This window comes from Magnolia sinica, chromosome 14 (genome assembly GCF_029962835.1).
Source record: "Magnolia sinica isolate HGM2019 chromosome 14, MsV1, whole genome shotgun sequence".
Classification (NCBI taxonomy): domain Eukaryota; kingdom Viridiplantae; phylum Streptophyta; class Magnoliopsida; order Magnoliales; family Magnoliaceae; genus Magnolia; species Magnolia sinica.
The window spans coordinates 75,047,692-75,064,658 of NC_080586.1; the positions used below are offsets into that span (position 1 = coordinate 75,047,692).

Here is a 16,967-nt window from a genome sequence, read left to right on the forward strand (position 1 = left end):
GCCCATTGGGCCTACAAACTACCAAAAATCTGGTTAAGGCTAAACCCCAACATCACCACAAAGGTGAGCCTTAAGAGCCACTAATTACGGCCAAAAATATCTAAGGAAATAAGGCAAGGAGTGTGTGCAATACTCCCTTAAATCTGGTGGGCCACAACAACTCCAAAACAATCCACTATGGAGCAAATTTGGGCCCCTTGTTGGAATTCCAGCCCACCCACTTCCTGGGCCTGCTGGAATCCAGAAATTTATTTAATTCAGATGGGTTACTGGCCCATGGTGACCCACACATATCACAGTGGGTCCCACCAGATGAGAGGGGAATACACAACACACATTAGAAGTGGGCCATGCCGCTGGAATACAGGCCCAGCAACCGCCCAAGGTAGGGGCTTCCCGTGGTGGGTAGTCCTACGGGCCTGAGTATCTGGCCCAAAACTGACCCAAGTTTGCAGCCACACCACGATCAGTACAGGGGCCCGATGGCCATGAAAATTTACAAGATGGTCCTCCCATAGGTGGACCACGAATCCTCAAAATTTTGTGATTTTTGGACGATCAGAAGTATTTTAATTAATTTAAATAAATCAGACCATTAAGAAAATCTGGTGAATCGGGACACCTGGACGTGGTGAGCCATTCTAGCACTTGTCACGGTGTACAAAGGGCTCCATTGGCCCCAAAAATTTGTAGGTGAGTCCCACCATGGGTGGACCACCTCTCTGTAAATTTTCATGATTTTAGGATACTCAGAAGTATTTAAATTAATTTAAAGAATACAATCTATCCAGGGTGAAATATTGCTGGAATATAACTGTCCTGAATTTGGGCCATCCAATGGGTGGGTTCTGGGCCTCCAAAATTCCTGAAATTTGGACCCAAGGTCCCTCATCAAGCCTAAAACAAGTTGGCATCCAGAAATATGGCCTACCTTCTTAGAAATTATTTTTTTAATATTATTTTTATGGGACTATGCTGCTGGACTGCACAGCAGAAATTTCTGGCAGTCCAGTATGTTGGCCCACCCTTTTGGATGCCCAAATAGGATTCTTTAGCCCTGAAATTTTGTGGATAGGTCCTACTATGGGTGGGACACCTCCCTACAAAAATTTAAGATTTTTGGGATAGTAAAAATATTTTATTTAACTCATGCAATTTATGGACAGCAAGGTCCAGATTTTTATTTTCCTGCTGCAGCAATGCTGCTGTCCCTGACTTTAGCACCCCATTTGAGTGGGCCCAGGTCTATGTAAGTTTGGAAAAATACAAGGCCAACCTTCCTATACAAGTATACATTAAGGTGGGGTCCACAAAGGTGGCCCAGCATTTCAAAATTAGGCTGATATTTATGAGTTTCCAGCAAACAGTGTAGCTGGACAGTCCAGAAAAATCTGGACCGTCCACCCTCCTTGGCCCACCCTTTTGGGTGATCAAATAGGGACATTTGAAGCTGAGGTTTAGCATACTTTTAGGTGGGGTCCATACCTCAAAGAGAAGTCTAAGAAATCAGGAAAAATGAGACCACAAACAAGGCCTACAACACATACATTACAGCATAAAAAAATTCCAGCAATCTGGACAGCAACATGTTGCTGTCTAGATCAGCCCCAAAATTTAATAAATGGGAAATAAATCATAGATTCCATAAGGTGAGGTCCACCCTGATGTGTCACACAACTCCCAGGCCCAACCTCTCCCCAAGAAAATCCATAAAATCAGGCCCAAAGGCTTTCCAAATCAAGCAGCAAAACTAGGCAGCACAGTTGGGCCTAGGTGTCCAACAACTTGGGCCTGGATGTCCCAAAAATTTAAAAATTCTAGTTGCATGGCACATCAGGTGGGCCACATAATCATTACATCCAAACCATAGAAAGTGGAGAAGAGAAGAATAAAGGAAATCTCATCAAGATGGGGTCCATGGAGAATGGCCCCATCAAGATCACATGCATGCAAGAGATGGATAAAAAAAAACTTATCCAAGGAGTGGTGGACCTTCACCATTGATGTGGTGAGTCCTACACTCTCCATATGATGCAACAAAAGATCTATGATAATAAGAACCATGCAATCTATCCTACATGCTCACCCACTTGTTGGATCTTCAAGATTCTTCAACCACCATGCTCCTTAAGCTTCAAGGAAGGGGGGTTCAATGGTGATGATGGATCTTTGATGGTTAGATCTAGGGGGAGAAGAAGAGGATAGAGGGCTGGAAAAATTCAGCAATGGAGGACATTTGCAAAGAGGAGAAGAGAGAAATGAAGAAAGAGAGAGGGAGATGAGAGAGTTTCTAAGGTTGAAATGATTACTTTCTTAGAAAAAGATGAATTTTGAGAAGAGAAAATAATCATTGCTCATGGGATAGGGTGGCTCATCATTGCCTAGAGAAGCCAATCTCATCATGGTTTTCTTGAGAAAAGAAGCCATCATTGCTAGCCTAAAGGTGGCTTACATGGGGAATAGTGCACATGGGGAAATGTGCAATCAGGCGGGTCCCACCAAAAATGAAATCAACGGTCCAAATAATGCGCGGCCCATAACTTTTGATGGACATGCCGGATTTACGCATGAGACACGACGCTGGAACCGCGGCGATGATGCGGTCGCAATGGCATAGGTCTTGGGTCAATCCGAGTCGGGTCTACGTGACCAAACTCGAGGGTGACCGCAATCACTATCCGAAGGTCGCGGGTCGCCGAAATTTGACCGGTAGGACCGCGGGACCAAAATACATGAGATGCATACTCACACACACAAATGCACACATGCGAACTCAGGACAGGTCTCACAATCCGCAAGCACATGTATCAAGTAATGTCAAGGAGGGGAGTCAAACCTACACTTGTAGGAAGCAAACCTGTGGTAATGGTCGCTCACTCAAACCCTCATTCCTCAACATGTTGAAGTTCAAATAAAAGCACTTACCACGACTTCAACTGTTACGATGGACAAACTAATTCTCACAATGTTCTTTTACTATCTCTCACATCAAAGGCAAAACAAACACACTTGTATATTTCTTATCTTAATACCCTCAATATTGTGTTTCCATCTTTAAAGAAAAGACCAACAGGCCATATTGTATCTCAATACCACAGTCATTTTATGTCTACCCAATAGACAGAATTCCAACTCTCTTAACACAAATTAAAGAAATCATTGCTAACTTATTCTTCGCACATCGCAACCCTTTTTAGCTCCGCACCCATCTCGAAATCCATTTGCGAAATAATCCTATTATTCTTAGCTTATCCCTCATCCTGATTACTCATATCTTATTCTTCTGTCTTTCAAAAATTATTACGAATGTACCAAAGAACTCTTCTGTTTCATATAGTACATTTTTACCACTTATACAATGGCTGTCATTTTCAATGCTCACAAACTCTTCTCTTATCTCCTTCAAATGGAGCTTGGTTGATTCCCACAGACAAATTCACAATGCAATATGCTAAAATAGATGCAATGGTTCTATTCCGTCCATTGGTGGCATCGTATTCTTGGAGGTCTCTTCAGCAACTGTTAATTTGTAATAATTTATTTTCATATGAATCAAAAGATCATAACCACTATTGCAGATAACTCTAAAAGACGACCTTTTGTTCGCCACTCCTTCGTATATGCCCAAGCAGAAGTTCAAGGATGACATAACTTTTATATTGCTAGACATCACTAAGCCTATCACATGAAATGACATGTATTCATACATGTAATCATTTTAGCCGACAATATCAATCATTCCACCATCCCCACGAAGATTTTTAAGTGAGCAAATGCTTGCCCCATAACAACTCTAAGTGAACGATTTCCTAATATTCTAATGAACTACTACGAGAGACATAGACTGCATGCTTGGCCTGACAGATCTGGCCCTATTGAGATTGGAAGTGACTATAACTCTGATAGCAACCCTCTCACTTCAGAGTTTGACGATTGAACAAGCATCCTCCCTTCTCTGGGTCGCGGAGTGCAGTGGCCCACGAAAATGAATTAAGATTACTATAGCAATTATGTGCTTAAGTATTAATTAGTTATGTAATTTGGTTCTATATCATATTATTATTGTATCGGCAGCTATAACACTGTAGCAATTTGTCTTTTGTGTAACATTGTAGTGTCAGTAGAACACTATAGCGGAATCGTAAACTTGTAAAACCCAGATCTTTATCCGATGGTCACTGTAGCAAACATGAAGCGATGAAAAATCCGTACTGTCACATCTAAAAAAGGGGGCACCATCTCATTCTCTAGACAGAGTAAGTCTTGGCCGAGACTTTCCTTCCTTCTCTTGTAATCTTTTTTGTTTGAGTTTCTTTCATTCTCTTGTATTCTTTTTTATTTTATGTAATCCTTCTCTTGGTATTAGAAAAGGACTGCATAAAACAAAAAAGAGGTCATCACCATGGGTTTGCTTCCTATAAGTGTGGGTTCGACTCCCCTCCTCAACATTACTCAATACACGTGGTTGCAGGTGATTGGGTGTATTCGCAGAGAATAGTCTCACCTTAAAAAGATGCAAAGACACCCTGTGTCATCAAAGGAAAAAAAAAAAAAAAAAAGAGTAAAATCTAACACAAGCACAAGAGTTAGACCACTAAAGATTTAATAATTAGATGCCCATCAAGTTTAATAAAAAAAACACTTTAAAGGTGAAATCAAAACATATAATGGTTTAAGATGTTTGAAAAACCTTTGAAAAGATTTGTGAGTATTGGCTATCATTAATAATAATAATAATAATAAAACCTTGGTATGCAATCCAATCAAGAGATCTGTTCACAGTTTAGTCTTGAAAAGACTAGTGGATCCCTTATTGGGGCACACTTAAGGTTGATACATCCAACAATACCCAATGTTACCACTAACATAACCTTAAAATGCGTGTTACGGCCTAAAACACCAGGACCATAACTTCCCTTTACAACTTAGATATAAGGATTGATCAAAGTTAGCATGTAATTAACTCAATCCAATCCAAGCATGATGGCCCCTCAATGAGAATGAGAAGGCTCCATAGGTTCTTTTAATTGCAAATGTCCAATCAATCCTAGTGCAGATATTTGTAAGCGGATAACACTCATAATCTAGGTGATGATGTTGTTGGCAACAACATGTCCAAGGGTGGAGATTAATCAATCCCAACTCACTGTTGGTTCCTGATCACACACCACTAAACTAATCCACTATCACCCAAACAATGAGGAAATGGTTATGGAATTTAAGCAACTCGAGAACAATGATTCCATAACTCTACCATATATCCTTTTGTCCACTGCATTCTTTCCCCACGGACCAACAAGAGACATTCCATAAGGAACGCATGCACATGCACGCAGTCTGTCTCAGCTCTCTCGTTCTCTCTCCTGAGTGAAAGATCTGATCCAGTGAGCCAACCTTGCAATCGTCCCCTCTGTACCACAAATTGGGCCTTTTGATTTTGGCTTCCAACGGTGAAGATCCCCATGCCCTAAATTGGGGCTTTTGATTTTTTATTTTTTTTTTATTGTGTCTCCAATGGTGGACAACCACATGCCTTAATTGGGGATTTTGATTTTCTAGTCTTGGTAAATCGCCAGATCCTCCAGCTGACGTTGATGGACATCATGATGAAAACTTTGATCTGACTTCCATCAGCGGACACCTTTAGATCCGAAGAGAAAGGATGACAAGGGGCAGGTCTCTATGTCCATGAAATAGACAGGGCTGACCCACACAGCTTCATCTGTGGTTACATGTGCCAAGAACAAGCTCTACATGCACTTTGTCGACACCAAATCCTGAGAGGAACAGGGATCAGGAGACAATGAAGAACAAGCATGAGAGCTTCAAAAACGATGTATCTTTTCAGCCAGCCATTCTATGCGGCTAAACGAAATTGCTGATAGAAGGCCGATATACTTTATATCCTTCTGTATCTAAAGTGGTTATGGGAACTGATGGTAAAAATGCATGTGGAGATTTTGGTTTGTGATCATTTGGGAGGTTTGTTTTCGGGGCACTTACATCAGTTGATATCATTCCACAAATTTCTTGAACTTGGAATCATGAAAAAATCATGTTTTTTTTTTCCTCTTTTTAACGAATCTTGGGCTTATTTTTTCTTTTAATTTTTTTATAGGGTGATGTTGGTTGCACTATATTTCATCTTGTTTTTACACCAAATTAGACTGATTAATCACAAAATACTATGATATTTGATGCAACAAAACACACCCATAGAAAACTCTGGAGTGATTGAGAGCAACATCGGCACTTAGGCATGTTTCTTTAATGACCCCAAATCTTTCATAAAATGTGGGATAATGAGGTTACGAGAAAAGATGTAATACAGGTGCAGTGCACAATCATGCAAGCTTCTTTTCTATTTTTAATGAAACAAGACCATTAAATCCCCAATACAAAAGACATTTCAACAAGTTGATTGATACCGATCATGGACAACCTCTCTCTAGCTTTGAAACATGGCTATAAAAAGAACACCCCTTCCCTACAACTCAAGAAGAAGAAAAAATGACCCAAGGAATAACAACAAATGGCATATGTTACAAATGATCCCATATGGCACAACCGATTCATACAAATTAGGAAACCTCCCTGAATGAGGATACCTTGTTCCACCAAAAACAGCAGCCGAGAGAAACCCAATCCCCCATCCATTGCCGCAGGTATTGGAGCTATGCCAGGCACATTCCATAAAGAAATTGGTCGGACTTTAACCCACCACATCAGCGACGGATAATACGAGCCAGAAACGCTAGAACAACCTGATGCGCTTGTGACAGTCCTGCTGAAGTCTTCACAGAAGCTCCTTGTCGTAAAAGGTCATTTGAAGCTGCTTTACATGATTCAGCCAAGCAGCGACATTTTGACCGTCCACCGTTACCCAGTCAACAGCCGTCGCAGCCGGCTGCTCCCACCACTCGTCAACCTGCAGAATTCCGACAAAGAAAGGAGGCAAGGTAAAAGGATGCTTTCACATAAACTGAGAAAAGATGGCTAGGCATAGTACAACTGAAATCCACCAAGCTATAAGAATTTTAATCAGTCACTGGTCCATGTACAAATAGACTTTAAACAATCACTGGATATGGATTGTAGAGGCTTGAACTTGGGATGCCTAGCAGTATCCCATCATAAGAAGGTCCTCATGGGTATGGTTTTATGTTACCCTTTCCATGGGCTGCCAGTCATGCTGATACTTGATTAGTTGTGCTTAAACAAGAAACTGTCTCCTTAGCATATCTAAGCACCAGTAAACAAAACTCCGTTATGAATTAAAAATGTAGCTACAACTACCATGAGAACATGTAACACTGATGGCAGCTAAAACCATAGATCGCTGAAACAAGAAGATTTTCTTGCCACTCTAAAATGTGTTCTTAAGATATCATGCCATGCCACTAATGGTAATGAACTATGCCATGAACCGTTTGTTGGAGCAATATCAGTACATTCTTTTCGTTGGTTGATTGCAAAACATTTTACTAGAAAGTCATCATAATCCTAATTGGGGTCAGCAAAAGAAAGAATTATCTATATTTCCTTTTATAATTCTTCAGCTGCCAAAGAAATTCAAAGTCTGTGGCTACTGATTCTTTGACAAATCCTATCCTTCTAATTGAGCCAACAATAGAAGAAGAGGAGGAAAAATCATGCCCCTGAGGGCCCATTTCGATTACATAAAAATAAATAGTAAAAAGCAGTTGGACCGATTTATGCCCAAAACCCTGTCTAACAAGACAGGTGGCAGGCTCTAGCACTGCTTTGCATGACAAAGGACAACCACTGACATAAGAATGAGCAAATATGGCCAAAGATCATTTTTGGCCAACTTCTGGGTCATGAAATTTGGAGGGGTCCAATGCACTAGATGAACGTGCTGGATCGAGATATTCAATAACAGTAGTGGTCGTTACTGTTACGATACGGGGCCGTAACAGCCTTTACGGCCAAATTTTTAGTTTAAAAATAATTTTAAAAATTTAAATAAAAAAAAAAAAAAAAAAAACCTGTAATGACCATTACGGGCCATTTTTTTCCGTAACTGTTATGGTCCCATAACGCATAACAGTACCCACTGTTACTGTTACAGTCTGTAACCGTTTTCTGATACCATGTGTCGGATGGTTGGCATGTGCACCACATTAGCACTATGCAAAACCAACAAGTTTGTTGCCATTGTATGTTTTTGTGCCCCATGAAAGGAGAAATCCCTTTTTTTCAGGTGTAGTAGCTCGTGACTGGCCAATTTGCTGATGACAGTTGTCACAATTGCCACTGTAGTACAGCTTTTTTATTTTATTTAAAAAAAAAAAAAATTTGTCAATGTAAATGTGCAGGATCATTTTTTTTATTGGCCTTCTGAAAACTGAAACAATGCATTGAACTTAATTTTTAATGACATCCAATGAGGACCTAAGGCTCTCACATAGCTTTTATTGCTTTTGTGTCCAACCTTACACTGGAGTGCACCAAGGGAGAGAGTTTCTAGCAATGAGGAAATATCAGCCCCCAGGGAACTTTTTCCTTCATATTTACATTGCAAACCTAGATATCTTTATATGACCAGAGAAACGATTTTACATATCCTCAACTACTAACGCATTAGTTGTCCAAAGAGCACTGCAAGGACAGCAAGGACAATGTTGTCAACAAATTGGCAGAAAACAAGCTACTAAGCCTGGATAAAGGGTACTTCTCTCATTTTTCGGGTGTAAAAAGCAAGCTAGGATGTGGTAATCTTGTGGGTGCTGCAAGTGCTAATGTGGCACACATGGCAATATCCAAACTGTTCATCCGGTACATTCAATCCTCCAAATCTCATGAACTAAAGTTGACCAAATATTATCTTCTGCTGGACCATTCATGCCAACTTCCAGCAAAAAATATAATGCCCACCCTCTGGCAAAATAGTAGCAAGACCATTCTGCCAGCTCTTACTGTACCAGCTTTTGGGCAGAATTGAGTCCAACTAATCTTCTAGTGTCATACAACGGGTCCCAAGACTATTTATCAATAATTACCCTACCTTTATGATGCTTTCTTTCAATTGACCGAAGAAGCAGAGAGGGAGTGCACAGAGGTTCACAAAGAGCATCATAAAGAAAAATAAAAAATAAAAATAGAAGAAATGAGGTGTCCCGTGACATAGGTAAAGGGGAATCAACCTATTGTTTCAAGTCTGGTGGCATGTGGGGCGATGATATATATGAGGTTGGTAGTGCTTCTAGTTCTCATCCCGGCACGCAAATAACTCAATCGTCAGTAAGAGCAAGGGGTGGGTCTTATGGACTAATTTGTGAGTAGTGAACAGCGACAAGCAAGACTAAATTCAAAGTGGAAGAACAGAGAAAAGAAGTTTGTAGGGTGATTCAGAGTTTTTTTTAAAGGGAATGTTTTGTCATTCAACCTGTGCAGTAGGCCAGTAGGCCATATTTTCCAGCTATTTGTGAGGCCATTGAAAAGTTTGGACTGGGTTTTAAGCCACCACCAATGCATGAGATGAGAATGTAGATATTTAAGGAGGAAGTTAATAACGTTAACAATTTAGTTAAAGTGTATAAGGAATCTTGGAAAGCATAATCAACTTCTTAATAAATAGCCCACCTGGAACATCGTTTTACTAGTACATCGAATGCTTCAGATTCTAGAAAGGAAGAATATTTGTTGTTTAAGTATCTCTTTTCTTTTCTTTTGGAAAGGTTTGTTGTTTAAGTATCTTGATGATATGGCAAAAGAAATTGCGGAAGAAAACATGATTCGGGTATATAGATAACCATTCAAGCAATATGAGTTCCAGGAAAAAGTTGACAGACGAGAAAAATGCAATATTGGACTCCATGCGTTGCGCATTGCATAGAGTTGATGTTGGAGGATATTGGAAAGATGAAGATGTACTCCGAGACACTTGAAAAGGCAAGAGAAATTACCAGGTTCATTTGGCATGGGATTGTTCTTAGCATAATGAGAAGCTTCACAAAAAAGATTGAGCTTTATATGATCAGCAGTGACACACTTTGCAACTGCATACCTCACTCTTTTAAGTTTTTATAAGTAAAAAACAACATTTTCAAGCCATGTTTGCATCAAACAAGCGGTTGTCTTGCGCTTAGGCTAAAAAGTCAGGAGAGGAAGTGCAGGCCATCATAATGTTTGATTCGAAGTTTTCACCACAAGTTGTCTACTACGTTAAGAGCACCGTGCCATTTTTTAAAAGAAGTGGATTTGAATGAGAGGCTTGCAATGGAGTTTATTTATGAACTATGGACTCTGCAAAGGAGAAGATTGCATCTAATTGCAATCATGTGAAAAGAAACAGGAAAGAAATATGTGCCAATTTGGAAGAAGATGGGTGAAAGATGGACTCCATAGCTTCATCGCTCTTTACATGCAGCCAGGTACTATTTAAATCCTTGGTTACATTATTCAGACAAGTTCTCTACACACCCCGAGATAAAAGAGGGTTGTTGGAGTGCATGGTTAGGATGATCCCTGACAAGAAAGATCGCATTAATGTCAATATCCAATTAGACGAATATGATTAAGTATTCCCCAGGTGATTTTACATTTGCAAATTTGCATTATTATGTATAATATATTTGTACAATTGATGAGAGCCTTTGATTAATTTTTAATTAATTTGTACAGATGATTGGTGGGCACCCTTTGGAGATAGAACACCACAGTTTATGAGATTTGCAATTCGATTTTTTAGTCTCACATGTTGTGCTTCTGGCTTCAAGGCAAGCTGGAATACTTTTTAAGCAAGCATTATTTTTTACTGTGATATTCTATATTAGCTTTTTTGTAGATTAGCAAGTTTTTTACATGAATCATTATATGGTAAGTCCATACAAAGAAGAGAAATAAACTAAAGCAACAAAAGTTAAATTTTCTGGTGTAAGTAATGTACAATACGAAGTTAAGAGAAAGAAATATGAAAATAAGAGCTAAAGCAAACTCTACATTAGTTGACCATATTGCTTCTGATGATAAGTGGATTGTTGAGAAAGCAGTGCTCTTCCCAATGATACATATTAGCTCGAGGAAAGAGAGCATTTGATGTTAGTGTGGTTGCCACTATTCTAGAGTTTGATGATCCAACTAGTAGAAGTGCACTATCAGCTAATGGTTCTAATCCTACCCCTCTCCTCCAATTCCTCAGATAAAAGAAAGTCTGCTAGTCCTTTAAGTGAGTACTTCTAGTTCTAGCTTCCAAGATTTTTTCCTTTTTGAAGAGAGAGAGAGAGAGAGAGAGAGAGAGAGAACTGAAGTTTTATTAGAACACTAGTGATCAAAAAGAAAGTAAAAAAAAAAAAAAAAAAAAAAGTTAGCAACCTTCTGCTACATTTACATAAGCAACCCAACCCAAGACAAGACCTTTAACTTTACTAATCACCCCATCCACTGAAGCCCTCTTATTTCGAAAGCATTGATCATTTCGCTCCCTCCAGATAACCTAGAATAAGGCCATGATAACAAGTCTCCAAATAACTTTTCCAGATTTCCCAATTCCACCCCCGTGCCAAGCCCACAAAAAAGGTCTTCAACTGTCTTCGGCATCACTCAATCCGTATGAACGGATACAAGAAAAAAACTCCCACAACTTGCGGGCAAAAGAGCAATGGATAAATAGGTAGTCAATCGTTTCCACATTCTCCATACACATCAGACAAATATTATGAAGGATTAAAGATCTCCTTTGAAGATTATCAATAGTAAGAACTCTTTTTCTTCCAACCAAACAAAAACCATAACTCGAAGGGGGCTCCGTAGAACCAATGATGGAACGGATGAGGACCCAAAATGCGAGGTGACTCATTTAACAAGCTAGAGAATAAACAAACAAAGAATTTTCCCGAACGGAGAGTGATCCAAATCAACAAATCCTCTTCTTGAGATGGAGCTACAATCTTAAGACAATTCCCAAGGCTAGCAAACTTCGCAATCTCCTCATTTGCCAAATTCCTATGACGAGGACCCCAAACAACGGAACCGTTGCAAATAGAATAACAATGGGCAATGTAGACAAACCGATCTAGAGCAAGACAAGCCATTCTTGGGAAGAGACTTTAAAGCGCCCAATCATCACAACAAACATCCACCCAAAGGCGGATACGGTGCCCATTTCCAAGTGAGAAGTCAAACCCTCTGCGAAACATATGCTCCATCGGCGTAATTGCTTTCCAAATACTAGAGGCTCGATATAGAGATGAACTCTTGCTTCCAAGAAGTTCTACATATAAACTTCTCAAAAAAGAAATTACAATGATTTTTTTCTAAAATTCCAATGAATTTCTTTCTTTGATGTGCAAGAGGTCTTAGGGGATGATTTATTGCCCATGTACTAAGGGAGAGATGAGGGTGAGATTGTTCATGAAGCGAGTGATGTTGATGGAGATGTTGATGATGAAAGGCTTGGTGGTGGAATGGATGATGATGAAGACGATGATCTACGAGAAGAGGAATATGACCTCTAGAGCTAAAAGTTCAGACACTAGAGGATTTATCATTTATGGTATGGTTTCATGGTTTATAACCTTGTTAGATTTGTACTCGTGACTTGTGAGGTTTTATAGTCTCTTTTGTTGATGACCAATTAGGAACTAGAGACTGTTTTTATTGTTTTGTTGGTGTTTGATACACTTCATTTAGATATTAACTAAGGTAATTTTCTTGGAAACTTGTTGTGGTAATTGATTTGACTTGCACATAAATGGGTTAGCTTTTGATCACTTGTTTTGGACATGCCTTTACTTGAAAAATGAAATATTTTTTCCTAGCCCTTTTTTTCTTTTTCTTTTTCTTTTTTCTATTTTTGTACTTATTTTTACCATATATCATATTTTTCTATTATTTTAACTAAAAAATAGAAGCATGGTATAACTTGCGCCACATGCTATAGAGGTTTGAACGCTACATTAATATTATACACTATACTCTATTTCAAACAGTGGGGAAAAGAAGGACAAATGATAGTGTCCCCCAAGCGAGACCAGCAAAAGACTCATTCAAAGCCCAGTGCAAAATACTTTCAGCTCTTACTGCAAACATGAAAAAATGTTAATGCTCACAAGTCAGAAAGGCTTTCAGGAGTAGAGATGATGTTCAGCGCATGTGACTGTGATGACCAGGCAAAACCAAGGATGCTTGCAACTGGCTAAATGACTACTATGAACAAAAAATTATCCATCAATTTGATGGCCGACTTGGAGGAACAATTGAGGACACTTTTGGCAATGAAAGAGTAAAGATAAATGCTGTTAAGTCATAACTGAAGATGTATACCACGATATAAGAAATCACATAGCACATGTCCTTGATTATCCCTAGTTATCAAGACAGTGAGGATAGAACTGCATGTGAACTAATAATGTATGTTTAAGATTCATTCACAGCAGTAACTCACCAAGCCTCTAACTCGTTTGCAGTCTTCCAAGCATCTTTGAGCATTCAAAACTGCACTTCTAAGCTCAGGCAACCATTTTTCTGTAACTATTTTTTCTTGTTCAGCAGCCAACTTCAAACAGTAACTAGTAGTCCTGCAAGATACAATGATTGAAACTAGATTTATTTCCACGTCTGCCAATCTACACAAACGAGAAGCAAATAATGATGGCAAAAACTAAAACGTATGCAACTGATCCAAGCAGAAATGGAGCACAATAAATATATAGAAGGAATTACAAAATGATAGATTCCAGAAAAATTGATTCCAAAAATATACACCCTACGGATCTCCTCTCAACTAACTGTATGAACAGATATTCCTTTAGCTTTCATGAACAGCTATGAAGATCACAGCTCTAGCAGATGAGGAAAATTCTTTGGGCTAATATGCACATTTTTGTACTGTTACACTTGCTAAATAAATTGATATGGTCATCTACCCTTCACAAGAAAATGTGAAAGGATATACCACTTACCTCTCGTAATCTTGCTGCATGCGATATGCATGGTTCAATAATGCATGACCACTTTCAACAAGATCCTGCCGACTATGAACCAGATTGATTGCCTTCGACAAGTCCTCCAACACACTAACCTCAGAACCCCGAAGCTTCAAACAGAATTCCAGAGATTCTAACACCGATGCTAGCCCAGCATCTGAACCTTCCAAACCTAAAGGCATAGTAACTATTTATCAGTACTAAACAACAAATAATGAATGGAAAAGCAAATATAAGTAACAGAATTATCCAAATATTCAAAAATAAATAAAACTTAAAGATCTAGAACTCCTGAACCAAAATGAAAGATCATAAATACTACCAAATGTATTTATGTCAAAGCAACATCATTTCAAATTTAGTTCAGATGAGAATACATAAAAATCCAGGCAGATCTTAGTTCCAATAAAAGACCCCCAAAATATTAAATTAATTGAAATCAGATAATCTCTAAAGGGGGCATTTGGGAACATGGAAAACCATGGAAATAAACCAGTTCCTGTGGAAAACTTACTTTTCCTCTGTTTGAGGAAAAGAAAAGGAATGTTGGAAACCAATTTCCATTTCCCAGCTTTCCTCAAAAACTGGAGAGATTTATTTCTCTCAAAAAGGATGTTAATTGATTTCTGAAGCAGAGAAGACACGAGGTGATCGTATGTGGAATCCACGTAGGACTGGCATCCAAAACAAACAACGGAGGGAAAATAGGAATCCATAGTTTTCCATTCCAGTGGATTCCAGGCTGCTACTCCATATCCACGTTTTGGTGACCAAAATTTCATGGGTAAACCACTTCCCAAGGACAAGTTTCTCATTGCCATGGATCTTCACACAGCCACCGTCAAATGCTGTAATAAACAAGAATTTTCTGATGGAATGAGCAATTCATATGGTGGTAAAACACATTTGATAGATAACATCCCGATAGCATAAGCAAGCTGCAAGGGGATGTGAAAACTTTAGTTGCTTCACACAAGAAACACTTCAACAGATATACTCGAAATCAGTACCTGGAGTGTCTTCAGAGACAGGATGGTGCAATGGAACAAGTCCCGGATTTAAGGAATCATATCTTAACTGATACTTACAGATCAAAGAAAACGGCAGGCTGATGGAGGAAATGTACAGTGGTAACTATTTATAAGAATAAAGGATATACGGAGCTGCAAGAACTATTGTGAGATTGAACTTATGAGCCATGCTATGAAACCTTGAGAGAGTGATTAAGCAAAGAGTAAGGCATGGGACAAATATATCAGAAGATCAGTTTGGTTTCATGCCAGAAAGGTCAACCAGTGAAGCTATTTTCCTACTTAGATGATGATGGAAAAAAGAGGATATCTTGGACCATGAGATAATTTCCACGTCGGATGGCGGGTTTCAAAAATACCTAGTTAAATGGAAGTCACGCCCAACTTCGAACAGCGCGTGGCTCACTGAGGAGGAGCTTCAGAGACTTGATCCGGACATCCTAGAGCGGTTCAGGAGTTTTATTTCGCCAGTGGCGAAATCTTCGCAGCCGGGGAGAGTTGATGAGGACATCGTGCACACGCACGCCCGCACACCACCACCCCTACGCACGTACGTACGCAGAAGGAGGACCCCACCATCGATCTGGCTCGATGACGACGTCCAGGGAAGGCCTCCTAGCTAGAAGACAAGTTTTGGTTCAGAAAAGTGGCCCAATAGTCAAGAAAAGCCCACAATGGGATCTCATGATCGTGGCCCACTCGTCGGATTGGTTTTATATTTTAGGTTTTGCTTATTGTTATTATTTAGAACAACGTGAACGCTTTAGATTTCCTTGTTTGGTTTTTATTTTAGTTTACTTCATCGCCAAGTAATAGGTGTCGCACATGGTGCGAGTTTTTGGGTATAGGGTTCTCCCTATAAATAGGCACCCTTTGTAGTTCTTTTCATTCATTGAAGTTAATAAAAAATTCCTGCTTTATTTTTCTGCTCTCTTCGTGAGTTGTGGAAGAATTCAAAAGTGGGTGCGAAGCCCTCCCTTTTCGAAGGGCTAACTACCGTGGTGCGAAGCCACATCGATCCTAATTCACCCCCATCTTCCATCATCTTTTTTTTTTCATCTTCCCCCACCATCCGTACTTTGAATTTGTCCTTTTGTTGCATCAGATTTCTTCATTGAAGCAGGTTTCCAGATTTCGGCCCGCAGGCGAGCTGAAACTTCGGCGGAGCACCACGCACAAACCGTACATCGGATCGAGCTGAAATTTGGAGGTTTTAGAGTCCATCCCTGGCCCACCAGGGCCAAGGTGGCCTTTTTCTAAATAGTGGGCCCCACACACGTGCGGCCGGGATCACACGCACGTCCGTCTGGGCCATTGTTGCTATCCACACGCAGAATCATCTTTTGGTTCAGGTTTTTATCCTCTTTTATCCTCTCATAGCCATTTTTCCATGAATCCTAACCCTATATTACATGATCCCTAATTGATTTGCCCATTTTTATCACCTTAGGGTTCCTTGAATTGAAATTAGGGAATCCCTTGGATTAGGGACTGATTTTTATGCATGAGTAGTTGATTTTATTTCCCTTTGACATTGTTTGGTTTATAATTTTATTGGTCCAGTCCTAGCCTGTGTCGGCTTGGACCCGCATAGATTCCCCTTTAATTGAATGTTTGGATTTTCATGTGGGATGTGGAATTTGTGTGATTGTTTCTGAATTGGTGTGATCTAAGCCTGCAATCTTGCATATCATATTTAATTTTCCATGTCCTGCATCAAATTTGGCATAAGAGCCTAGGGTTCTTATAGGGGAATTCACCACATATTTAGGGTTTAGTTTGTTTGAGTCCTTCATGCATTCAGTCCATCATATATAGCTGAATTTTAGTAACAGTGTGTAGTCTCCTTCATATAGAGTCTCGTAGGGTCATTTAGTTTTTAGACGCATATAGTTGTCATAGCAGGTCCTTAGGTTGAGCAAGTCAGTGTATGCCCACACGTACGGGTCGCGGCTTCGGTTTGCACCCCGCACTAAACATGGAGCAA

The 16,967-nt window shown here is 39.6% G+C and overlaps 1 protein-coding gene across 1 annotated transcript in view; it reads right to left on the reverse strand.

Moving 5' to 3' along the window:
• Nucleotides 1-6,323: 6,323 nt before the first annotated feature.
• Nucleotides 6,324-16,967, reverse strand: part of LOC131226230 (AUGMIN subunit 5) — a 36,824-nt gene continuing 26,180 nt past the window's right edge. Inside the window, exons 8-10 of the mRNA XM_058222010.1 lie at nt 13,926-14,121; nt 13,409-13,541; nt 6,324-6,928 (exon numbers count right to left, since the gene is read on the reverse strand). Coding sequence (XP_058077993.1) covers nt 6,797-6,928; nt 13,409-13,541; nt 13,926-14,121 — 461 coding nt within the window. The 3' untranslated portion in view covers nt 6,324-6,796. The remainder of the gene's footprint in view (nt 6,929-13,408; nt 13,542-13,925; nt 14,122-16,967) is intronic.